The 27231-nt window shown below is 42.2% G+C and overlaps 1 protein-coding gene and 1 long non-coding RNA gene across 3 annotated transcripts; one reads left to right on the top strand and one right to left on the bottom strand.

Annotated features, from left to right (window-relative positions):
- Positions 1-1710: 1710 nt before the first annotated feature.
- On the bottom strand, positions 1711-27209 carry ZMYND12 (zinc finger MYND-type containing 12). Of its 2 annotated transcripts, XM_036445063.2 has the most exons (8): positions 26900-27209; positions 20213-20354; positions 17517-17688; positions 14374-14543; positions 7447-7569; positions 6095-6206; positions 2724-2869; positions 1711-2052 (listed from the first exon to the last, which is right to left on the bottom strand). In XM_036445063.2, the coding sequence occupies exons 1-8, from the start codon at positions 27007-27009 to the stop codon at positions 1927-1929; spliced, it is 1101 nt and encodes a 366-aa protein (XP_036300956.1). In that variant the 5' UTR covers positions 27010-27209; the 3' UTR covers positions 1711-1926. The 2 variants fall into 2 exon arrangements, with proteins under 2 accessions (XP_036300956.1, XP_036300957.1); XM_036445064.2 differs by lacking the exon at positions 20213-20354.
- On the top strand, positions 14115-15308 carry LOC123652724. Its single transcript, XR_006742200.1, has 2 exons — positions 14115-14148; positions 15208-15308. It is a non-coding gene; the product is annotated as an uncharacterized LOC123652724 (long non-coding RNA).
- Positions 27210-27231: the final 22 nt, after the last annotated feature.

Raw genomic sequence — 27231 nt, forward strand, 5'->3', positions numbered from 1 at the left:
AGTCTCTGCCCACCCACACATGCCTTGAAATTGTGTGAGACCCAGACCATTGGGTGAGATCCAGATCTCCCCACCCCCATCAAGCCCTGCTGAGCAGGGGGCATACCCTCAGATCGCCTGGCCTCGTGCTGGGGGGGGAGTGCAGCCTCAGGTTCCCCAGAGCACACTGGGAAGGGAGTGCAGCCTCAGGTCTTCCAGCGCATGCCAAGTGGGGGGTGCAGCCTTCAGGTCCCCCAGCACACCCTTAGGTCTCTCGGCCTGGCGCGGGGGCGGTGGGCACAGCCTGAGGTCCCCCATCAAGCCCTGCTAGGTAGGGTGCCTGAGGTCCCCTATCAAGCCCCACTGGTTAGGGGGTGCAGCCTCAAGTCCCCCACCCTGGCTTGACTGGGATGAGCTGCACTCCCACAGTGGGCTGATCCCTGCAAGCCACAGCCCCCATCAGTGCACGAATCCCATGGCATGTGCCCCTGACTGGAATCAAACCCAGGACCCTTCAGTCAGCAGGCCAAAGCTCCATCCACTGAGCCAAACCTGCCAGGGCAATGTGGCCTATTTTTATTATGTATCTGAGTGAATTAATTTACAGTGAGGACCAAAAAACTCTCAGACATGCATATCCTTTCCCTGGGTGCAAATCTACTTAGGAAGCTAAGCATGCTAATGGGCAGTCTATTTGACAACCCTGGAGCTGAAAGAAAGAAAAAGATAAACTGCCAGCAGGTGAGACTCAGTGGTTGAGCATCCACCCATGAACCAAAAAGTCCCTAGTCAGGGCACATGCCCAGTTACAGGCTTGATCCCCAGTAAGGGGTGTGTAAGAGGCAACTGATCAATGTTTCTCTCTCATCAATGCTTTTATCTTTCAATCACTCTCCCTTCCTCTCTCCCTAGAATCACTAAAAACAAACAAATAAACAAAAACTAAAAAAGATATGTTAAGTGATCACGGTCATCCAGGGAACAAGCCAGTACTACCATGGCCACATTTAGGCCATTTTACAACAATAATGAATAAGATTATGGGGGAGATCAGGGTCACAAAGATAGTAAGTAAAAGAGCTGAGACTTTAACCTATGCACATCTGAGTCCAAGGCCTGCACTCTGTCTGCATCACATCATGGGGGCCTTTCAGAGGACTTCTCCCCTAGACTGTATAAATGGCTCACTTCTGCTTAAATCGCGAAGACAAAGACGCCAACCTGGAATGGTCTCTCAGCCAATCTGTGTAAGGGCTCCTTGCAAGGCCCTCGGGCCTTCTCTGGCAAAGATCTATGATTTATGTCTGCATTTTGCTGTGTTTTCTATATACCACATGTCCTTTTTGTTCCTCTCGTTTTCCTCCACTGCTTTTTGGCTTTCATTAATTGGATTTTTTCTAGTATATTTTAATTCCCTTGTTGATTTTAAACTATTTTTAGAGTACTTTTCTTAGTGATTACTCTAGGAATTATAGTGGACATTTTAATCACAAACTACCTCAAATTAATGCTAACTTAATTCCAGTAGAATAGGGAAACTTTGCTCCAACGTAACTTATTTCCTTCCCTCCCCCCCTTTTTTTTCTGGCAGAGATCTATGGAACATGTATCACTTGGAGACTTCTGGGAAATATGAAAAACTGTTTGCAAGTTTAATTACAAATACCATGTTAGTGAGCTGGAGCACATTATTCAAAGTTGTACAAAGTCATGATAAACCAAGTGCAAAGGTCATGATAAAAGTTTTACTGATTTCTATGCCCAAAGCTCTATAGTCCCTTACATATGCTGTGCAAGAAAGAACAAAAACACACTCTATGTGAAGTCACAGGGTGAGAGGGTAGGAACTTCAGCAGTTCAGAGTACCTCAAAGCAATGTGCAAGGCTGGAATATATTAGATGTTCAATGGTAGCTTGAATAGACCCTGACGTGGAACCCATGGGTCACTAAAGAATGGGGTAAGTTTCTTCAGTTGAGATGATATTTAGCAATAGTTCAATGAGGTTTTGTTCCTGGGCACCGAGCTGACTTTCTTGAACTACATTGAAGGCTCTCGTGGCATATTCATGTGCCTGGAATAGAATTGCAGTGACAAAAGGAAGTTGTCACAGGGAAGCATTACATTGGGAAGCCCCATCTGTGCTCAACCCCAGAAACACATACGGAAAGGATCCGTCAGCTTCTCACACCTGCCAATGAGCTCTTGTTGGAAACTTGTGAACACCTACTGGGTCCTTAGAGCTAGCCACACGTGTGCTGGGTGGGGAAGGGGACACCAGAAAAAGTCACCTGGTTTGACAAACGAAGTACACTTTCAGAGCAAAGTGAGATCTTTGGAGGATCTTAATTGGGGCCCTGTGAACCAGCACTGGAAGGCAGAGGGATAACAGGGCCGTAAGTAGGCTGCCAACCCGGGGGAACTCACTGAGTGTAGTTAAAGCTACTACCCCATCCCTGGAAGGACTCCTCAGAGACCTCAGACCCTGCAGGCTTCCTAATACTGCCCCTGCCTCCGTTTACCTCTGCAACTCTGGGAAGGTCCCTTTGAGGAAAGAAGACAATCCAGTTTCCATTAGGCAGGCTGAACTCAACAAACAAAACCTGGCATGAGCCTCTGAACTTTTCTGGAGTAGGAACTTACTCTTAGGGCAAAAGCTCATGCAACTGGGCAGAACACAGCTGGATTCAACTAGAGGGGTTTCTATCTCAATTTCGGACATGCTGACTTTCTAGGGAAACTTGCCTTTGAAGAATTCATCATCAGGTAGTAAAGCATGGCCAGGACTCTCAGAACGAAGACAATTTTTAGGGGAGCTTTGATAGGTGTAGACTCTCGAATTGTTAAGATTGAAGTCAGGATCCGAATGGCTTCTGCTTCCTGGGCTTCATCTGCAGTGGAAAGGAGGGAAAGAGGAAACAGGTCCTGGAGGCGGCTGAGTCTACCCTCCGTGGTAAGTACTGAGCTTTGTGGGCACCTGGCCTCCAGAAGCCTTCTCACAGCGATGCTGGTGGAGGCAGTGCAAAGCACAGCAAACTCTCCACCTGGAGGGCAGCTGCCGCATACAGAGCAGTTCCAGGCAGCTCCCGGCCTTGCCTAGCATGTCATTATGAGAGAAACCTAAACAAATGCTCAGTCCCAGCCCTGAAGTGGATCTGTTAGGCTCCCAAACACTGGGGATTTGTCCCAGTGGCCCAACTCAGCTTCCACTCTCTAGCAAGAGGGGAGGGGGGAGGAGGGAGGCGGCTTCTTGCAGGTGCAGCATCTTAATTCTTCCTCCCCAACTCCAAAGATGCTTAAGCAATAGCCTTTCTGCTTTCCCTGGGGAGGCTGTTTACAATTTCCGCCAGCAGTTTTTGGTTCTCCTTTAGTCACCATTTAGTGACTTACTAGTGGCCTGGTGCACAGATTTGTGCACACTGAAAGGAAATTAATTACAAGAAATATTTTAATATTGCTATTTGCCCTTTCTTTATAATAGAAGTGTCAGAGATTTAAGAAAATTAGTAAAATGTATACAGAAATACTATATAAATTAATTCATAAACAATAACAGCATGATATAACAACAAAGACATAATATAAAAGCAATAATATTCTATATTGATAAACATTGATAAAAACATTGACTTATAAATTGATTAGTAATATTCTTATATTTCCCTATACACTACAGTAAGAGTAAAAACACTTTAAGAGTGCTTGATTATTTCCTTTGTAATAAAGTATTTACAACTTTAACTTTAACGTCACACACTCTTCGAACTTGAGAGAAAGCAACACATAACTGACCAAGTCCCAAAATGTTCAGCTAGGAATATTCCTACTCTATCTAGAGTTTGTCCCTGTGATTTATTAATAGTCATTGCAAATGCTGGCATCACAGGAAACTGTCTTCAAATTAATTTAAATGGGAGGCCAGTGTCAGACAGGGAATCAGAACAACCTCTCCTTCCCCAGATCCTGATAATACTTCAGCTTTGATTATGTTAGGTAGCAGTCTTTTCATAATAAATCCTGTACCATTACAAAGACCCCATTTATTATTAAGATTTCTCAGTAGCATGATGATTGCACCTACTTTCAATTTTAATTTATGATATGGCATTCCCAAAGGAGTAATACTATTAAGAAATTTGATGGGGAAATTTTCCTTTTAGGCATTATCTTTTTTTATTTTTTTATTTTTATTTTTATTTTTATTGGTTTTTCACAGAGAGGAAGAGAGAGGGATAGAGAGTTAGAAACATCGATGAGAGAGAATCATCGATCAGCTGCCTCTTGCACACCCCCTCTACTGGGGATGTGCCCGCAACCAAGGTACATGCCCTTGACCGGAATCCAACCTGGGACCTTTCAGTCGGCAGGCCAAGGCTCTATCCACTGAGCCAAACTGGTCCCAGGTAGGCATTATCTTTTGAATTGATGGAATCATCACTCAAATAGGTATGAAAATCTCCATCGAGTATATCCAAAATTTCTTCATTTAATTTATGAGAGTGCTAATTTTTAGGACAAAGAATTGCATGTTTAGATATATTTTTAATATTATCTACATATATGCTATTTCCAAAGGTAGCTTCAATAATAGATCCATTATAAATAATTTCACAGGGGATTTCAATAATATCCATTCTGAGAGCTTTATATGTATCGCGTCTGCACGAGTCAACATTTATTTTTAAATTGCTAGTGTGTGTCATATGTACTGGCCGGTCAGTTGGTCACTTGGCCTTTTATATATACCGATTATGAGTTATTATGAGCCAGATACTTACAAGTACTTTTTTAAGTATAGCAAGTCCCAAATAACATTGTTTTGTTAGACATCACTTCATTATAACATTGATGAGGGGGGGAAATTGATTCCTAGTCAAAGCCACTCTCTGTGTGGAGTTAGCATGTCCCCCCACTTCTATGTGGGTTTTCTCCTGGTCCTCAGTTTCTCTCCCACAGCCCAAAGATGTTCCCATAGGTGATCGGCATGCCTAAATTGTCCCAGTCTGAGGGAATGTAGGTGTGTGTGTGTGTGTGAGTACACCCTTTGAGGGAGTTGGCTGTGTCTTGGGCCCTGAATTGCCAGGATGGGCTCCAGTCACCTGCGACCTTGAACTGGAATAAGCAGGTTGGAAAATAATTATCTTGATAGTTTTTATTTAATATTTCTTAAATGTATGGTTAGCTCACATTTATTTCAGAGTTTAATATCAGAAGTGTTTTGGGTCTTTATTTAGGAGTTTGATGATGTTTTCATGACCAGAAATATGCCGTAGGAACCTAACTCTCATTTATATCAATTAGCCTATAGTCCGTTTCCAAAAACTTATGAAAGACATTAAGTGAGGACATACTGTATTAAGCTTAGAGAAGCAGACAGAAAGGATATATACCATAATATTAAGGTTGGCTATTGTTGGCTATCCAAGTTTTCTGCTTTAACATAAACCACTTTTATCGTAAGAGAAACCTCAACAAAGTTACTAATTTTTTAATCCTTAACTCAAAACCTCTCCTGTAAGAAGTCTTCCCCTTCCTCACCTCTTTGTTCTGGGGCTCCGCTTATAATATAATTTATACTCATAGGAATTTTATTTTGGTATTTCAAATAGGCTCTGTCTCACCAATTACACTTTTTAGCACAAGCTAGATCCTCTGTCTCTTTATTATCTCAGAGGGAGTGATATTGTCCAGGACTACTCAACACTCAGCCTTTTGCTGAGCCTGGGGATGGTGAGATGAATCAGACTCAGCACTGCCACTGAGGAGCTCACTGTCCAGGAAAGCAGGAGGGTAAGGCACCAGGACAATGGAGTAATGACACTTCTGTGGTGAGCCTTGGCTTGTGTTCCTTGGAGGGATAACATATAAGAAATGGATGCTCTGCAGAAATCACAGTGGGCTCTCCTCCAAGTGTGTCCCCTGAAAGGCTGTGTGGGGTACTAGAAATCTGAATTCTGGTAACATCCCTTGCTCCCCTGTCTCTGTTTTCCCATAATCAATATGGGGGAGATGGCACGTGCTCCATGACATGCACAGCAGCTCTCCCTATTTTTGGGGCAAGGCCCATGATTGAGAGGAAGTCACTGCTCTGCTTCGTAGGGAGAACTGCCACTTACCTAAGCCAGTGTCAGTCTCAAATCGTTTGCCCAGTAAATCTATTTGTTGGACGCGGGCCTCTGAGAGGACTTGATAGTGATTGTTCAAATATTTATCCCAGATATCACAGACCTGTTGGGAAAGAAGATACAATCAGACAAGCAGGCCAGGTCTTAAGTCATTGGACCAGCCAGCTGGGAGGGCAGCACCTTTAACCATCGGCAGACTCCTTCTCTCATTGTGCCTGGTTGAGGGGAGGAGGGGAAGAGGAGATGTAAGAGCCAAACGGGCCTGGCCTAAGTGAGTGTGACAAAGTTTTGGGCTGCAAAGGGCACCTGGCTGATCTGGGGACAGTCCTGGTGGGTCTAATAGCAATGACTACCATTTGTTGAGCACGTATAACTAAACCTTTACATCCTCACAACACCAGCTGAGGTCATAGTCTTATTCCCATTTTACAGAGAAAGAAACAGGCTCAGCGATGTTAAGATTGTTCTTGGCTTTTGGTAAAAGCTGGTAGGTGGCACAGCCAAGAATTAAATTCAAGTCTGTCTGACTCTGAAGCACATTTCTTTTCAGCTACACCACAGTGCCTCTTCCTCAAAAAGTGGGCCTAAAATATGAATAAACAGTCACATGATGAGAGCTTATATCACACATAGAAATAGTTGCTTACTAAGTGAAGTGTTACTCTATAAACATAACTGACATTTTAAATACTAAAAGCAGTTTAAAATCTTTCACATGCAAAACTGGAAACTTCAAAGTACACTCATATTTTTCGATCCTTTCATATAACTTTTTAGCCACAATTTTCCCTTTAAAATCTCATTTCTGCCTTAGCCAGTTTAGTGTGGTGGATGGAGTGTCTGCCTGCAGACTGAAGGGTCCTGGTTTTGATTAGGGTCAAAGTTATAGGCTGAGTTGCGGACTCAGTCACCAATAAGGGGTGTGCAGGAGGCGGTTGATCAATGATTCTCTCTCATCCTTGATGGTCTATCTCTCCTTCTCCTTTCCTCTCTGAAATCAGTAAAAATATACATTAAAATCTCATTTTCTTCTCTATCACAAACCTCAATTTGCCCATGCTCACCTTGCTCCTGTGAGTATGGCAGAGCATATGGCAATCTATTTGGAGGGGTTTGGTTCCTATTTACCCATCACTTATTATTTGTTAATCGTCCTATGGATTCTAAGGACTATTTTGGTAGTGGAGAAATGGGGGGGGGGGGGTGGTGGAATATATCAGGCTATGTAAACTTGGACAAGTCCCTTTATCTGTGTGCTTCAAATTTCTCATGAATGACCTGACACCAGTTGTAAGGTACAAGCCCTAAGTGTCAAAGCTCAGCTCCCACATTCCCTAGCTCACCTTGGTGTACAGTGTGTCTGCCAGGTCCAACTTTGAAAGGTCAAGGAAGATATTCGCCAGGAGAAAGTAGCCTCCTGAGGTCCTGGTGCCCTCTGTTCCAAATGCACAACTGGCAAAATAAATCTACAGCAGCAGGAAGAAGGTGAGTGCTGTGTTCTCTTTGCAAATCATATATCTAATAAAAATAAAAAAACACTCATATCCAGAATATACAAAGAATGTTTACAACAGCCCAACTAAAAATGAGCAAAGGGTCTGAAGAGACATGTCTATAAGAATATGTACCAATGGCTAATAAATCATAAGAAATGATACTCAATATATTTAGTCATTAAGAAAATGCAAAATAATGTCAAAACCGGTTTGGCTCAGTGGATAGAGCGTCAGCCTGTGGACTGAAAGGTCCCGGGTTCGATTCTGGTCAAGGGCATGTACCTTGGTTGCGGGCACATCCCCAGGGGGTGTGCAAGAGGCAGCTGATCGATGATTCTCTTTCATCGATGTTTCTAACTCTATCCCTCTCTCTTCTTCTCTGTAAAAAAAAAAAATCAATTAAAAAAAAGAAAATGCAAAATAAAACCATGAGATACCACTTCTCACACCCTAGAATGGCTCTAATGAAAAAGGCAGAATACAACAAATATTATCAAGGATGTGGAGGAAATAAAGCCCTCAAACACTGCTGGTATGAATATGGAATGATACAGCCTCTGTGGAAAACAGTTTGGCTCTTCTCAAAAAATTAAACATATAGAGGAGAATCCAAGATGGCTGCCCAGGTAAACAGCTAGCCGCAGCCGCACACAACAATTTCAATAAAATACAACTAAAATATAAAATGGACATTACCCAGAACTACAGGAAAGTCGACTGACTGGAAATTCTACAACGAGAAGCAAGGAGAAAACCAGAAGGAAGCGCGGAGGAGCTGCGAAAGCCTAAGGTACGGAGACACGCCAGAGAGGATGGAGCCGGAGAGGAGGGTGCCTGAGTGCCTGGCTGGCATTCCCTAGCAGGAAGAAGATAAAAGCTCCGACTGTGCTGGGCTCAAGTTCCTACTGCTCTGAACCCTAGTTCTAGGCCAGACCCTGGGGACCCAGGCTCAAACAGAGGGAGCTGGGCTATAAGGCAGAACCCGGGGGAGCGGCAAAAGGAGGTCCCGGAGGCGCGCACATTGCGCGCAGAGAAGGGACAGTTGGCTGTGCCATGGGATTGCCCTGGCGGGAAGGAGACAGGGACTCCAGACTGCTCTGAACGCTACCTCCAACTCCACTTCCAACTGAACTGAATCCCAATACCAGGCTCATTGGGGGAGAGCCTAGACTGTTTGGTAGCAGGCGAAAATCGAGGGCACCTTTCTCTCAGAGGCACTTGCAATGAGTACTGAAGGACCCTGTGACTCAGGAGCCGCATAGGGCGGGGCTGACGGAAGCCAAAGCTGTAGGCTCCACCCTGAAACCCCGCCCCATCAGGGAAGCTGCGAAAATGCAGAGATGAAATAGATCACAAACGAAAGAAATGGAGGACAAAAAGCGCCTGGATATAGAGTTCAAATCTACGCTTATAAGGTTTTTCAAGAATTTCCTAGAAAAGGTCGATAAGACCTATGAGGATATGAAAAGGGATCAACTAGAATTAATAAAGAATCAACAAGAAATGATAAGGGGTCAACAAGAAATAAAGAATACATTGTCTGAAATAAAAAATATTATATTGATACAGAGTCCTAGAAACAGAATGGAAGATGGCAAGAATCAAGTCAAAGATTTGGAACATAAAGAGCCAGAAGACACTCCTCCACAGGAGGCAAGAGAATCCAGAAAATTGAAGATAATGTAAGAAACCTCTGGGACAACTTCAAGCGAACCAACATCAGAATTATGGGGGTCCCAGAAGATGAGAGAGAGCAAGATATCGAAAACATACTGAAAGAAATAGTGACAGAAAACTTTCCCTACCTGGTGAAAGAATTAGACTTACAAGTCCAGGAAGCGCACAGAACTCCAAACAAAAGGAATCCAAAGAGGACCACACCAAGACAAATCATAATTACAATTCCAAGAGCAAAAGACAAAGAGAGAATATTAAAAGAAGCAGGAGCAAACCAGGTAGTTACCTATAAAGGAGCACCTATATGATTGTCAGCTGATTTCTCAACAGAAACCATGCAGGCCAGACGGGAATGGCAAGAAATATTCAAGGTGATGAATAGTAAGAACCTACAGCCAAAGATAATCTATCCAGCAAAGCTATCACTCAGAATCGAAGGTCAGATAAAGAGCTTCACTAATAAAAAAAAGCTAAAGGAGTTCATCACCACCAAACCAAAATTATATGAATTGCTGAAGGGGGTTCTTTCAGAAGAGAAAATAAATAAAGATAAAAATTATGAACAACAAATATGTAACTATCAACAAGTGAATCTAAAAACCAAGGAAATTTAAAAAAAAAATCTGATGAACAATATTAACTGTTGAATATAATAGAATCAGAGGTATGGAAGGGGAGTGAACTGACGATTCTTGGGGAAAAGGGGAGAGGGGGATGTGGGAAGAGACTGAACATAAACTGTGCACCTATGGATGAGGACAATGGGGAGTGGGGAAAGGGCAGAGAACAATGGTGAGGGGGGAAAGGAACATTTGTAATAATATGAACAATAAAAATGTATTTAAAAAATTAAACATATAGCTATTACATGACCCAGCAATTCCATTCTTAGTTATATGCCAAGAACATGAAAACATGTGTCCAGACAAAGATTTGTATAAAAATATTCTTAGTGAGAGGGAATGCTCTCCCTCCCAAGAGCACATCCACACCTCTCCCCTCCCTTTCCTCTTCCCCTACAGGCATGCTCTCAGGCAGCAGTCGCCAACCTTCTGGACCTCACTAACCACTAGTGGTCCGCAGACCACCGGCTGGTGACTGCTGCTCTAAGGGACCCCAAGAGGCTTGCAACCAGGGAGCAATGGGACGTGGCAGCTTGTCCTGGGCTAACTCCCTCTCCTGTCCCCAAGGGACCCTTTTCTCTCACTTCTCAGTGAGTCAAAGCAGCCCAGCCTAGGCTCATTTTCCCACTTAGTCCCTTTCCTGTTGCTTCTTCTTTCCTGGGCCCTTCCTTGTTTCACTGTCCCCAGCTTTAATAAACATCCTCTAAAAATCATCTGGAAAAAAAAAAAAAAAAAAACATTCTTAGCAACATTATGCATATTAGCCAAAAGTGGGAACAATCCATATGTCCCTCAATTGAGGAATGGCTAAACAAACTATGGTATATTCAGATGATGGACTACTACTCAGCAATTAAAGGAATAAAGTATTTATACACACAACATGGATGGATCTCAAAATAATTATGCTGCTGAAACCGGTTTGGCTCAGTGGATAGAGCCTTGGCCTGCGGACTGAAAGGTCCAAGGTTCGATTCCGGTCAAGGGCATGTACCTTGGTTGCGGGCACATCCCCAGTAGGGGGTGTGCAAGAGGCAGCTGATCGATGATTCTCTCTCATCGATGTTTCTAACTCTCTATCCCTCTCTCTTCCTCTCTGTAAAAAATAAGTAAGATATACTTTAAAAATAATAATAATTATGCTAAGTAAAAGAAGCCAGATGCAAAAAAACCACATAGCATCCTGTTTATATCAAATGTCCTAGAGAAACAGGAAGTGGTAGCCTGGGGCAGGGATGAGGTGGGATAGTAAGAAGTTAGGAAAATTCCTGGGCAAGTGGGATGGGATTAAACAAGAAAATTAAATAAGGCCAAACAATTTCAACAACTAACAGCCAGCTAGTGAATCCCAAAACCTTCTATCTTCCCCAACCAAGGACACTTGAGAGCAAAGGGTTTATACCTCTCTTCCCTAACCAGAGAGTACATAGTTTAAATCATCCTGATCAGGAGATCCAGTTAATGCCATTCATGCCAGCTAAACCCAAGGACAGGTGAAGTCAGGGGAACAAATAACAAAAACCCGATTAGAGCCGGACCAACCCAAGATAAAAGTCAAGCAGTAAAGCAGACTAAAGAATAATCTCAAACTTCCCTATAACCTCATTTTGATACATCAGCATATTGAAAATGCATTGGTGCCTGGCCAGTGTATCTCAGTAATTAGAGCATTGGGTGCACATTGAAGGGCCACAGGTTCAATTCCCAGTCAAGGGTATGAACCTAGGTTGCAGAATTGATCCCTGGCTCCAGCTGGGGCGTGTGTGAGAGGCAATCAATTAATGTGTCACAGTCACATCTCTATCTCTTTCTCTTTTTCTCCCTTCCTGTTCCCTCCCTCTCCTTTCTTCTCTTCCTTCTTCCCATTCCCTCTCTCTAAAAATCAATGGGGAAAAAATATCCTCGGGAGAAGATTAACAACAATAACAAAATAAATCTGGAAAGCTGACGAATATTCTACTGAAAGCTTCCCCCAAGATTCTCACCTCAGAAGAAAGATGAAAACCTTCAGGATGAAGACCTAGTGTGCTCTCTCTGGAGCGCACAGATGTCCCTTCTCAGTATGAACTTCTTACTTTCCCCATAACTCTAAGGTCCCCACCACACTTGCAACCAGGGAAGCAATAGACAGCAGCAGCACTTCCTGGGCTAACATCCTGAACCTGTTCCCAAGGCCCCCTTTTCTCTGACTCTCCAGGGAGCAGACAGCAGGCCGCCCCTTGACTAATTTCTTTCCCCTAGAGAGCCAAAGCTACCCACCTAGGCTCTCGCCTGTTGCTTCTTCTATTCTAAGTCCTTCCTTTGTTTCACTGTTCCCAGCTTGAATAAACGTACTCTCAAAACCACCGGGGGTTGTATTGTGAAATCTTTCCCACACCAAATCAAGAGCCCACACACTGCAGGCTGGCCTGAGGCAGACCTGCCCAGCTCAGTACCTGTCCCATGACAGGGGTGGGAATAAGAAATAATTGAAAATGGATATTAGGGCTCTCATTGGGATGATAAAAATGTCCTACAACTGGATTGTGCGAATGAATGCACAACTCTGTAAGCTTACTAAAAATCATTTAATTATTCACTTAAAGTGGTTGAATTTTATATGTATCAATAAAACTTTTTTTCTTTCTTTTTTTTTTTTTAAAGTTAGGTTGAGGACTCTGAGCTTGATTTAATTCTTTTTTTAAAAAATATTTTTAAATTGATTTCAGAGATGAAGAGAGAGGTAGAAACATCAATGATGAGAGAGAATCATTGATTGGCTGCTTCCTGCATGCCCCACACTAGGGATTGAGCCTAAAACCCAGGCATGTGCCCTGACCAGGAATCAAATCGTGATCTCCTGGTTCATATATTAATGCTCAGCCACTGAGCCATGACACCCAGGCTTGACCTATTCTTTAGTCTTTTTTCTTTCCTTTTTTTTTTTTTTTTTTTTTTTAAAGCTAGGCTGAGAAATCTGAGCTTGATCTCATTCTTAACAGAATGGCCCACCTTAAGACAGAATGAACATCTGCTTAATTTGTCAGAGGGTGTAGATAGAGTCTATTTGTGCAGAAAAACACAGATGAAGAAGTGCATTGGTCAGGCTCATAGGTGGAAAGCTATGGCATCCTCAAAATATTTCATGAAGACACTTTAATGAAAATAATCATTTACAGAGATGTAGAAGGGTTAGGGAACCAATAAGAACTAGGGAGGCACCAGGGATTATCAACAGCAAGAAATTACCATCCTGATTCCTGAAAAAGCAAGGGGAGAAAGCAGGGTTATGAGGGCCCAGTAATATCGAGAGCCATGAAAGAAGGCTACCTGACAGGAGTCATAAGGAACAATTTCCCTGCCAGAACTGGGATGGAGAAGAAAGGAAATACCCCAGCCTCTCTCTCCTCCCAACCTCCAATCTCTGGCCATGTCTCTCACTCTCCAAACCAAAGCCAGAGCAATGGAGTCCAGGTCGTGTAGTCCATAAAGGTGACAGACTAGGGCAGCAAATGGATTTGGGGTGAGGGGATATGGAGACTAATCATCACAAGATGTCTCCATTGACTCTATGGACATTGTACAGTGGCAGCCAACCAGAGGGAGGGTTGCCCAGTGGAGAGGCTGAAGAGACCAACCTGCATGAAGACTGCAGTCTGACCCTAACCTCATCCAGATTTCAGACTCCGAAACTATTCTTTCTGTAATATTGTCCAATACTGAAATCCTAATAGAAACCTCAGAAATGTTGGAAGAACTGCTCAATCATTACCCTTATTATCCTATTTAACATTTGAACAGAGTTTTGTAGTTTACAAAGCACATTCACATAACACCAGCTCATTGAAATGTAATTACCATACTTTGAAGTAGAGATATTGAGATTATTTATAAAAATAACAGCCAAAGTGCTGAATATGCATTGTCCTATTATTTATCTCTGAGACCATTTCATTATTTCTCTCTTAAAGGTGATGAAAGAGGTTAAATAATTTGTCTAAGACTATATGGCTGGAACTAGAAGTAAAACCCTTCTCTTAGTACTCTGTCTGCCTCCCTTTATTTTCCTCAGAGCAACTGAGGCTTAGAGAAATGATGTGATCTGGGCAAGACTGCACAGCCAGGAAGGTTTGAACTCAGGTTCTTAAAATTATGTTCTTGCTGGGCCAAAGTGGCTCAGTTGGTTGGAGCATCATACTGTGTATCTAAGGGTTACTAATTTGATTCCTGGTCAGGGCACATGCAGGGGTTGTGGGCTAGATCCCCAGTAGTGGGCATACAGGAGGCAGCCAATGAATGTCTTAGTCTCACATCAATGTTTCTCTTCCTTCCCCTTCCTCTCTCACTAAAAAATCAATAATTTTTAAAAATCTTTTTAAAATTTTGTTCTTGTTAATAATACCCAACCAGTCAGGTGTAGACAAAAAGTTATAGAGAAATGCTCAGTTAAAAAAACCCAACAAACTAAACAGGTGTTATAATTTAGATTGTTTACATCATTGGCCAGATGATAACGGGCTTCATCGTAGTTTTCCTTAGCTATAAAGAGAAGTCCCAGGTTCCGATGCAGTAAAGAATGGGTGGCATAAGAACAATCAGTTGATTTGAGGACTGTCCACTGGGCTTGGGATAGATATTCCTCAGCCTGGATGATCTGGTCTAGACCTGTCCAAAATATCAAAAGAAGGTTGTAATTCATATCCTGGCCAGAAAACACATAATGAAATATGTCATCATGCATTCACACACTTATTCATAACTCAGACATTTATCGACACACAAATACTTATATATGAAAATTTATAGCAGCCTAATCATAATAGACAAAAAAAAAATAGAAACAATTTAAATGTACAAGTGATGAGTAGATATTCAAAGTGTGGTCTATTTGTATCCATGAATGGAATAGTATTCAGCCATGGAAAGAAATCAAGTACTGATATGCTACAACATGGATGACCCTGGAAGACATATGCTAAGTAAAAGAAGCCAGACACAAAAGGCCACATATTGTATGATTCATTTATATGAAATGTCCAGAAAAGGCCAATCCATGGGGACAGAGGTAGATTAGTGGTGGCCAGGAAATGTGGGTATGGGAAAATGGTATGACTGCTAATATGGATATTGGGTTCCATTTGGGTTAACTAAAATGTTCTGGAATTAAACATAGTGATGGTTGTACAATCTTCTGAATATTATTAAAACTGCTGAATTAACCTTAGCTGGTTTTGCTCAGTGAATAGAGCATCAGCCTGTGGACTAAAGAGTCCCGGGTTTGATTCCTGTCAAGAGCACATGCCTGGCTTGTGGGCTTGATCCCAGTAAGGGGCTTGCAGAAAGCAGCCGATGAGTGATTCTCCCTCATCACTGATGTTTCTATCTCTCTCTCCCCCTCTCTTCCTCTCAGAAATCAATAAAAGTATATTTTATGAAAAAACTGCTGAAGTATACTTTGAAAGAGTGAAGTAACTTAAATGATCATCATCAGTAATGGAATAAATTGAAAACATGTGCCCATTTATAGGATGAGATGAGAAGAACACAGCATCACTTCTATGATATTCCTGCCAAAGATACATCATCTGCATTTAGTCAGGAGGAAACTTCAGAGAAACCCAAAATGAGGGACATTTTATAAAATAATTGGCTTTTAATATTTTAAAAATAAAAGTTACAGGCATCAAGGAAAGATTGAGAAATTATTTCAAAACTAGAAGCCTGGTGCACAAAATTCGTGCATGGGGTAGGGTGTCCCTCAGCCCAGCCTGCACCCTCTCTAATCTGGGACCCCTCAAGGGATGTCCGACTGCCTATTTAGGCCCGATCCCATAAACTAGCTGCTGACTCCCAACTGCTCGCCTGCTTGTCTTTCTGATTGCCCCTAACCACTTATGCCTGCCAGCCTGATCACCCCCTAACCACTCCCTGCCAGCCTGATTGATGTCTAACTGCTCCCCTGCCAGCCTGTTTGCCCCAACTTCCCTTTTCTGCCAACCTGGTCACTCCTTACTGCCCTTCTCTGCAGGGTTGATCGCCTCCAACTGCCCTTCCTTGCAGACCTGGTGCCTCCCAACAGCCCTCCCCTGATGGCCTTTTTGTAGTGGCTATCTTGTGTCCACATGGGGTCAGGACCTTTGACAATATGGGGGCAGCAATCTTGTGTGTTAGAGTGATGGTCAATCTGCATATTACTCTTTTTAAAAATATATATATATTTTATTGATTTTCCACAGAGAGGAAGGAAGAGGGATAGAGAGCTAGAAATGTTGATGAGAGAGAAACATCGGCCAGCTGCTTCCTGCACACCCCCAACTGGGGATATGCCCACAACCAATGTACATGCCCTTGACTGGAATCGAACCTGGGACCTTTCAGTCCGCAGACCGATGCTCTATCCACTGAACCAAACCGGTTTCAGCTGCATATTACTCTTTTATTCGATAGGATAGAGGCCTGGTGCATGGGCAGGGGCCAGCTGGTTTATCCTGAAGGGTGTCCCAGATCAGGGTAGGGGTTCCCTTGGTGCATGGGGCAGTCTGAGCAAGGGGCCTCTGGTGGTTTGCAGGCCAACCATTCCCCCTGGTGACCCAAGCGGAGGCCCTGGTATCTGGAATTTATTTACCTTCTACAATTGAAACTTTGTAGCCTGGAGAGGAGCCAAGCCTCCTGCTCGCTCTGTGGCTGCAGACATTTCTGTTTGTATTTATTTACCTTCTATAACTGAAACTTTGTAGCCTGGAGTGGAGGCCTAGGCCAGCAAGGGCAGACGGAAAGCTTAGCTTCTTCCGTTGCCTGAGAAACCCAAGCCTTCCTCCTGCTCTCTGTGGCCATAGCCATCTTGGTTGGGTTTATTTGCATACTCGCTCTGATTGACAGGTGGGTGTGGCTGATGAGCATGGCTTGCAGGGTGTAGCGGAGTGATGGTTAATGTGCATATTACTCTTTTATTATGTAGGATGATATACTGTAGATACTAAAAAATGTTAATTCCCCTAAAAAATGCTAATGCTCCTCTTGTAACAACCACAAGGAATGTCTGCCAAGGGTATGCTCTCCACTCTCAAAACTCCCTCTCATCTATAGGAGCAGGTTCTTGTATTCCTGTTTGAACTACAATACCCTGACTCAAAGGTAGATAGATATCACCCTCAAGCTGAGTCAATACAATTCTCTCTTTAGGAATTTAAAATTGGAAATCAGATGCTAATTAGTTTCTATGACCCACCTTGAACCTGGAGGACACGTACATCCAACTCTACCTGACATTTTGGGCTATCTGTCTCCTGCAGTAAGCATAAGGTAGAAAAATCCGGTCTGCAGATATGGAGAAGCAGAGGCAAGAGACAAGGCCCCAGAAATACAAGCTGAGAGCACCAGCCTTTCTCTGTTACAGCATTCTGATTCTAGTACCTCGTGGTGCTTCAATTCCCTTAGGACACGCCAGCGTCCTGATACGTTTCCTCCTTTTGCTTAGGTCAGCTAGAGAGGTTTTGTCAGGTGTAGCCGAAAGTTCAAGACACCTCCTTCCCCATCTTGTGCCAAACTTTTCAGCAGCCCTGCTCTTGCACAAAAGATACCAAGGCTAGATTCTTTGGCTTCTGATATGACTCCAGCGGGTAAGTCATTTCCACTTACCAATGCTAGCCTCTGCCAACAGCAGGTAGGCAGGCACAAGCTCTACTGAACTCAGGCCGTACACATTCATGCGGAAGCGAAGAGAATGCAAAGCTGCTGGGACAGCCTCTTTATACCTTTCTTCAAAGATATATTTCTGGGCTACAGTGTAGCAGAATTCAATCAAGTGTTTCTGTGGAAGAAAAAAGTGGTCAGTCTATAAGTAAAGTACAATAGTGGATATAGGGATACCTGGATATAAGGCCAATACCTAATGAGCTGGGTGAGGGCTTACACAAATATTGGGTCGGCAGCTAAGTAATTGCGGGTTTCACACAACAAAAATTCAGTTGAATTTTTAGGTTTGCAGACGTAGTACAAATGTAAAACACATTTTGTTATTTGATAGTTGGCTATTCAGCTGTTAATCAGTAAAAAAAAGTTTTTTGATCTGTTTTGTAGTTTTCGTTTGGCGTTTGTTGAAAAATGGAAAATCAAAAGGAACATTTTCATCATATTTTGCTTTTTTATTTCCGCAAAGGGAAAAATGCATCGCAAGCTCATAAAAAGTTATGTGCTGTTTATGGTGACGAAGCCTTAAAAGAACGGCAGTGTCAAAAATTGGTTTGCCAAATTTCGTTCTGGTGATTTTTCACTCAAAGATGAAAAACGCTCTGGTCGTCCAGTTGAAGTTGATGACGCCCTAATCAAAGCAATAATCAATTCGGACTGTCACAGTACAACACGTGAGATTGCAGAGAAGCTTCATGTATCACATACATGCATTGAAAATCACTTAAAACAACTTGGCTATGTTCAAACACTCGATACGTGGGTTTCTCACGAACTGAAAGAATCACAGTTAACGCAACGCATTAGCAGCTGCGATTTGCTAAAGAAACATAATGAAAATGATCCATTTTTAAAACGACTGATAACTGGGGATGAAAAATGGGTTGTTTACAAGAATATCAAGCGGAAAAGATCGTGGAGCAGGCCAGGTGAACCAACTCAAACAACATCAAAAGCTGATATTCATCAAAAGAAGGTTTTGTTATCAGTTTGGTGGGATTACAAAGGAATTGTCTACTTTGAACTCTTACCACCCAACCGAACGATCAATTCTGATGTCTACATTGAACAACTAATGAAATTAAACAATGCAGTTGAAGAAAAGCGGCCCGAATTGACAAATCGAAAAGGTGTTGTATTCCATCATGACAATGCAAGGCCACACACATCTTTGGTCACTCGGCAAAAATTAATGGAGCTTGGTTGGGATGTTTTGCCACATCCACCATATAGTCCTGACCTTGCACCATCTGATTACTTTTTGTTTCGATCTTTACAAAACTCCTTGAATGGTAAAAATTTCAATAATGATGATGATGTCAAATCGTACCTGATTCAGTTTTTTGCTAATAAAAACCAGAAGTTTTTTGAACGTGGGATTATGATGCTGCCTGAAAGATGGCAAAAGGTCATTGATCAAAATGGGCAATACATTACAGAATAAAGTTATTCAGTTCCATGAAAAAATTGTCTTTGATTTTCTTTTAAAAATCCGCAAGTACTTAGTTGCCGACCCAATAGTAAGCCTGCCTGTATTAAGCTGGCCACAAGTCCTAGAATAAGTGACACAAAAAGGCAAACTCTGCACTGTGAATTTCTTAAGGTCCAGAAACAAGTGTATTTTCATCTTAGTTCCATACTTGGCATAAATGAGTGCTCAACAGAAAATTATTAAATGAGTATTATTCTTCTATTTATATTAAAATTTTAGTTTAATAAAACTATCATGCCTCAGAACTATCTAAAACTATCTGCCTTTCTATTTGAATTAATTTTAAGAGAATTTTCCTTCTGGAGTTATCCTGCTTAGCTACTATCAGAAACAAGTTTACTCTAAGGTCATTTTTCTAAGGCCACTCTCAAAGTGTGACAACACAAAAATTGATGAATCTGGTGTTTTGAGATTAATGGCTTGTAAAGTGCTATTTTTTAAAGAAAAAAAATGAGATGTTATCAATGCCATAATAGTTTTCCTAACCTCCTCTATTTATTTACTCCTTTATATATTCAAGCATCATTATTGACCTCCCACTATGTGCCTCGGCAATTATCACAATACTTGACATATATGGGTATTATGGCTGAATTTTATTCCCCAGAATTCATAGGTTGAAGCCCTAACCCCTATAACCTCAGAATGTGACTGCACTTGGAGATAAGGCCTTTAAGTAGGGGATTAAGTTAAGATGAGGCCTTCAGGATGGCCCCTAACCCAATCCAATGGTGTCCTTATAAGAAAAAATTTGGACACAAGAAGAGATGCCAAGGTTGTGTGTGCACAGAGGAAAGACCACGTGAGGACATGGCAAGGCAGCCATCTGTAAACCAGGAAGAGAGAGGCCTCAGAAGAAACCAAACCTGCCAACACCTGTCATTGATCTTGGTCCTATCGCTTCCAAAATTGTGAGAGACCACATTTCTGTGTTTTAAGCCGCTCAATCTACAGTACTTTGTTATGGCAGCCACAGCAGATACTCAGCAAATATGTGGAGAACCGACTGAATGGCACTGAGGACGTAAAAACGCAAAACCATGTCTCTGCCCTCACAGAGATTACAGGTTAGTGATCTCAACCCAGTGAGCTCTCTCTCCTAGGCAGTTTTGCTGCCCCCAGGCATTAGCCTGAGCCTGTCCCGCAGGCCCACCTGTCTCTTCTGCAGCTGCTGGAGCCCATGCTGCCGCTCCTCCTCAGAATTGTAGAAGGGCATGGTGGTGCGCAGCGGAATCAGCAGCTGACAGATCTTCTCGTGGATGCTGTTCCAGTCAGTTTTCTGGTGAACCACATCACTGACAATAAAAACAGGGACTTCATTATATTTATTTTAGGGCTGACCTAAAATTCCATTGCCCCACTTCAGGTCTAGCCCTAGAAACTAGAAAAGCCAGCCCAACAGACCAGGCAGGGAGCTCAAGCCAATTTGAGACAAATCTCTTTTCTGTCGTGAGATTATCTGATGTTGGGAAAACTACGGTGGGTTGGGGAAGGGTGGAGAAGGGTGGCCTCTCTGTAGGCACAGGTTCACAGTCAGAAGCCACGTGGTGCTGCTGTGACTATGCTGTTTTCATGATTAGTTAATAACAACAAAGACAGCTTTACTTCTGCATTATTTTAAGGTCATTTTGAAACTCTCTGAACTTTGAAGCTGAGGGATGTGAGGGTCCTTTTCCTGGGGCAGAGAAAGGAATTTACATTTGGTGAGGTTCTCAGAGATGCTTTCCTAGCATGGCGCCCTCAGGTTGCAGGACTCTGGAGAGCACCCCTTGCACTGTCTTCTGTGCTCCTGGGAGTGCTTTACTTAGAACACACTGAATGCCTCCCAAAGCCAGCGGTGCAGCAGGTCTTGCATGTAACTAGTTAACTTTTGAAAACAGAACAAAATCTGTTATTACTGTTTTAAAGGTCAAAAAAGGTGTCAAGAGATTAAGTGGTTGCTCTAAGCCTGTACTCCAAAGCCAGCTGTTTCTTAACTCTCTAAGTAGGGGTGTTGAACTCAATCAGAGAAGGGGCCAAAATCTAAAATCCAGCCTAAATCACGGGCCGAATGGTTTACTGAACAGTCATAAACTGTCATTGTGATGGAAACGCAGCGGAGTGCAGTGATGACAGCGCGGTGCGGGCCACATTGCAAGGCCTGGCGGGACGGATTTGGCCCCTTCTCTGATTGAGTTCGACACCCCTACTCTAAGGGAAGCACTATGACAGTTTGGTATACAGCTCTTCTGTTTTACATACATATTTATTATTTTTAAACACTCGATTAGGCAGCACAGATATAGGACATTTGCATCACTGCAGAAAAATTCTACAAGCATATCCACTCCTGCTCCTTAAATAATTGCCTCTATCAATGACTCCCAAATTTATTGCCCAAATCTGACCCTTCCTCCAGTCATGGTGTTTTGTTTTGTTTTTACATTTTTTAACAGATATATAATTCACATATCATAAATTTTACAATTTTAAAGTGTATAATTCAGTGTTATTTTTAAAAAATATATTCATAATATATAACTATCACCCTATGTGACTCCAGGACATTTTCATCACCCAGAAAAAAAACTCCATTCACTCTAACAGTAGCTCTCATCCTTCCTTCCACCCATGGAATGCCTAGAACCCTAATCTACTTTCTCTATGCATTTGTATATTCTGGACATTGCATAAAAATGGGAACGGACAATATATAACCTTTAGTGTCTACCTTCTTTCATTTAGTATGCTTTCAAGATTCTGCCATGCTGTATCATGCATCAATGTCATTCCTTCCTACGACTGAATAATATTCCATTGTATAGAATCTATAGATGTATCACTTTTTTTTATACATTCATTAGTTGGTGAACATTTGGGTTGTTTCTACTTTTTAGCTATTAGGAATAATGCTTCTATGAACATTAGTGGTTAGGCTTTTGTGTGATTATTTTCAGTTCTCTTGGGTTTATAACTAAAATGGAATTGCTGGGTCATATGGTAACTATTGCATATCTTTAAATTTTTGAGGGCTGCCAAACTGTTTTCCACAGAAGCTGTACCATTTTATTTTAATAAATTTTTTTATTGATTTCAGAGAGAGGAAGAGAAAGGGAAAGAGGGATAGCAACATCAGTGATGAAGGAGAATCATTGATTGGACACCTCATGCATGCCCCCGGCAGGGGATTGAGCCCACAACCCAGACATGTGCCCTGATTGGGAATCCAACCGTGACCTCCTGGTTCATAGGTAAATGCTCAACCATTGAACCACGCTGGCCAAGCATGTACCATTTTATAATCCAACCAGCAATGTATGAGTGTTCTATTTTCTTTACTTCCTAACCAACACTTGTTATTTTCTGTCTTTTTTATTATAACCATCCTATGTGTGGTGTCTCATTGTGGTTTTATATTGTAGTTCCCCAATGACTAATAATGTTGAGCAACTTTTCAGGTGCTTACTAACCATTTGTATATCTTCCTTGGAAAAGTGTTTATTCAAATCCTTTGCCCACATTTTAACAGTCTTATGTCTTCTTGTTGTTGAGTTTTAAGTGTTCTTTATGTATTGTGGATACTACGTTCTTATCAGATTTGCAATTTTTTTTTTCTCATTCTGTAGGCTCTTTTCCATTTTTTCTTAGTGTTTCCTGATGCATAAAGGTTTTTAATGTTGATAGTGTTCAACCTATCTCTCTTTGGTTTCTTGTGCGGTTAGTGTCATACCTGAGAACTGTTGCCTAATCCAAGATCACACAGATTTACAACATATATTTCCTTCTAAAAGTTTTATATTTTTAGCTCTTAACATTTAGGTATTTCTTATATGTGGTGTAAGGTAGGGGGCCAAATTCTTCTTTTGCACAGATATTCAGTATTGCCAGCACCATACAGAGGAAACAATTCTTTTCCCAAATGAATGAACTTGGTAACCTTTTTGAAAATCAATTAATCATAAATGTATGTTCTTATTTCCAGACTTTTAATTTTGTTCTACTGATCTGCATTCTATCCTTATGCCAGTATCATACTTTCTTCATTGTTATAGCTTTGTAATAAATTTTGAAATTGAGAAGTGTGAGTCTTACACTTGTTCTTTCTCAAGACTGTTTTGGCTATTCTGTGTCTTGTGTTTTTGTATGAATTTTAGAACTAGTATGTCCATTTTGGCAAAATGGGACTTGGAATTTTTATAAGAATTGCACTGAATCTGCAGATCAATTTGGGGAGCATTGCTATTTTTTTATTAAGTCTTCCAGTCTATGAATACCTTTATATATGGTGGGTGTGGTTGGTGAGTGGCTTGTGGGTGTAGCAGAGTAATGGTTAATTTGCATATCACTCTTTTATTAGATAGGATAAAATATAGTTTTATTTTTTAAAATATATTTTTATTGATTTCAGAGAGGAAAAGAGAAATAGAAACATCAATGATGAGAGAGAATCATTGATTGGCTGCCTCCTACACACCTCCTACATGCCCCCTACTGGGGATTGAGCCTACAACCCGGGCATGTGCACTTGACTGGAAGTGAACTCAGTTCGCAGGTCAATGCTCTATCCACTGAGCCAAAGCCAAACTGGCTAGGGCACCTCAGTTTTATTTTACAGGAAAAATTTTTTTTTTAAATCTCCAGGATACAATCATATAGGAATCTGGAGGAAAAAAGGGGGAGGAGAAGAAAAAACTTTAGGGAGAATTACAACCAGTGAAAAAAGAGAAAGAAAATAATGGGGACATGGTCATTTAGTGATTCATGCATTCATCAAATATTTAGTTTCAACTATTTCAAGCCACTTTTTTAGAGACTGGGGAATACACAAGATGGGCCTGAAACACATCAAAAGGCAAAATACATATGACAGTCCTACATTCTACATAATATCCTGTATTGATGGAGCATAATAAAATTGAGATAATATGCTTGCCAACAAATAAAATGAAGGGAAAAGTTGTCTGTGAAGTGTCATACAGAGTAAGTTCAAAATGAATTGAGAAGAAGTAATTGCTTCTGGTTAGAGGGATGAAAGGGGGATGGGTAAGAGATAGATGCTCATACTAGACTAAGGGATGCCAGGCCTACACTTAAAATTGTTTCTTAGCCATCTCTTCCAGAAGGCCTGAAGATCCCTCAAACTGTGTCCCAATCCAATCTGCCACCTACCACCTGCTCTGTGTTCTTTGACCCAGTTAACAGGTTTATCATTCAGTCAGAAGTTCATTTATTCAACAACTGATCACTGAGTGTGTGGTATGTGCCGGCCCTAGGTCTAGTAAAAGACATAGATATTAAAAAAGCAAACAGAAATAGAAAAGTACAGATAAAGTGGGAGGAAAAGTGAGAGAAATGAGAGTGTTTAGATTGGGTTCTGAAAAGCCTCTTTGAAGAAATAAAATTTCTGAGAACTGGAGGAGGAAAGGGAACTAGAAAGATTCATGAATGAAGGGGGGTTCCCAGCAGAGAGTAAAGAAATTGAGAAAGGAAAGGACTTGTCAAGTTTAAACGGAAAGAAAGTCTCTGTAGATGCATCAAGGAAAAGAGGTGAATGTGGTAGGAAATTAAGGGAGAGAGGTAACAGGACTTTGTAGTTTCTGTCATGAATTCTGAATTGTATTCTAAAAGCAATAAAGTAACAGCAATGAAAAAACAGATGCCATCCTTGCCCTCCTGGGGCACGGAGCCTAGGGAGGAATATAAAGCAGTGAACAACTGATTTCAAATCGTACCATAAATGTTAAGATACTGGACATAGCCGGGACCGGTTTAGCTCAATGGATAGAGCATCGGCTTGGGGACTGAAGGGACCCGTGTTCGATTCCGGTCAAGGGCATGTACCTTGGTTGCGGGCATATCCCCAGTAGGGGGTGTGCAAGAGGCAACTGATCGATGACCCTCTCTCATCGATGTCTCTAACTCTCTATCTCTCTCCCTTCCTCTCTGTACAAAATCAATAAAATATATTAAAAAAAAAAAAAAAGATACTGGACATATTGAACGCTGAGAGAGCATGGAGGATGGACCCCTAATTCAGTCTGAGAGAGGTATGCTCACTCCATCCTGGGACCACTGCAACAACTTCTCAATCAGCTATGCAGCCTCCAGTGTCTACCTTCCGATATCTTCCACATTGCGGCCTGTCATCTTAGCACAAATGAGAGCGAGGGTAAATTCCAAACTCTTTGAGGTCATGTCACTGTTTGACCCTAACTGATCTTCTCCATTTAAACTCCTACTAGTATCTATCATAATGAGCTTCAAACATGGTTTGTTTGTTTTTTATTATGCCCATAATATGAAATACATTGTACCAGTACAAACACACATATCCACATAAGAACACTAAAAGTTGCAAGAGACAGTTCAAGCAGGATCACTATAATAATTTTTATTCTATTACTTTCTTAAAATGCTGGTTGGGACTTATTCATAATCTGCTAACGGGTCATGGACTGAAATTTAAAAATCAGTGACTGCTCCCTCCACCAGTACCTCCGTTACCCAGCTCTCAATAAAGCCTGTTCTTTCACCCTTCACCCAGGCAGTCCTGGATGTCAGCATCGTCTGCTTCTGGCTTCACTGTTCATTCACCTAGCACAGTGGTTGGCAAATTGCGGCCCTCGAGCTACATGCGGCTCTTTGGCCCCTGGAGTGTGGCTCTTCCACAAAATACCACAGCCTGGGCGAGTCTCTTTTGAAGAAGTGGTGTTAGAATAAGTTTAAGTTTAAAATATTTGGCTCTCAAATGAAATTTCAATCATTGTACTGTTGATATTTGGCTCTGTTGACTAATGAGCTTGCTGACCACTCACCTAGCAATTTCCTACTAAAATTTCAAAACTCAACTCAAATGTTGCTTCTTCAGAGAACCTTCCAGATACTGCCCCAATTATTGCCTCCATCCTTAGAAGCCCCAGGAAAGAGAACATCTTGAGTGACAACACTTGTATCATAATGACTTTCTTTTTTAAACAAGTTCGTCTGCTCTGACCTAGGTTTCTGGAAGTCATGATCCCAGGTGTTTTATCCCAGGCCCAAAATAGGGTCTACTCTAAAGCAAAGGTCAAAGGATGTTACATTGAATAACTGAAAACTGATTTCATCCACTACCACCAATCCCATACCCTTATCACGTTGGCTGTGCACCAAATAGCCTACTTTCTTCCTTTTTCTTTTAAAAAATATGTTTCTAATGATTTTAAAGAGGAAGGGAGAGGGAGAGACATAGATGTGAGAGAAACATCCATGGGCTGCCTACTGCACGCCCCCCACAGGATCCAGGCAGCAACTTGGGCATGTGTTCTGCCAGGGAACACATTGGAGACTTCTAGGTGCATGGGAGGACGCTCCACCAACAGAGCTACACCAGCCAGGGCCAAATAGCCTTCTTTCTACTCCTCAAACACAGCCAATTCTTTTTTCCCTCGGAGCCTTACTGTACCCCTCTTCTCCCAGCCATTTCCACGGCAGGCTCCTCCTCCTTCACTTTCAGATCAACAGTCTGCCCTCAGCGGGGCAATCTGCCCGAACTCCCATCGCATTTCCTTTGACTTTATGACATTTATCACTCTCTGAAACGATCTTGTTTTCTGTAGGTCGCCGTGAAAATGTCATTAGCCCTTTGAGGAACATAATCAGCCGAGTTCCCTCAGGGACTTCAGCACGCAGAACAGTGCGGAGCGCGTAGTTAGGCGCTCAACGAAACACCTGCTGGTGAAGGGCTGAGCAGACGGGGATGAAAACGAGGCGCCGCCGAAGTCTTAGAGGCCTGTCGTGAAACCGCGTCGGCCCACCCAAGCCAGAGGGGTGACCTGGAGAATGGGAGTCGGTCGCCTAGGAGCCACATGTCAGGGCCTACCAGTAATAAGTGACTGTGCAGGCCGGGCACACCCGCTCGGCTGGAGCTTCGCACACTTCGCAGCAGATCCGGCGCCCCTTGGGCACCGCCAGTTGGTAGATCTTGTTCATGTTGCAGCCGGCGGCGTCCGTCTGCAGGACCGTTGCCTGGCGACGAGACGCTGGACGCCGGTGTCACGTGACCACCACGGGGCCACCGCGTTCCCAGCATTTCAAGGACAGGGGGAGGGCGTGGCTTGTCTAACCCCTGGAGCGCGTTTAAGGTTAAAAAAGAAAGAAAGAAAGAAGCAGCCAAAAAACAACTGTCACTCCCCACACACAAATCCCAACCCC

The sequence above is a fragment of the Pipistrellus kuhlii genome, unplaced genomic scaffold, assembly GCF_014108245.1.
Source record: "Pipistrellus kuhlii isolate mPipKuh1 unplaced genomic scaffold, mPipKuh1.p scaffold_m20_p_2, whole genome shotgun sequence".
Classification (NCBI taxonomy): Eukaryota; Metazoa; Chordata; class Mammalia; order Chiroptera; family Vespertilionidae; genus Pipistrellus; species Pipistrellus kuhlii.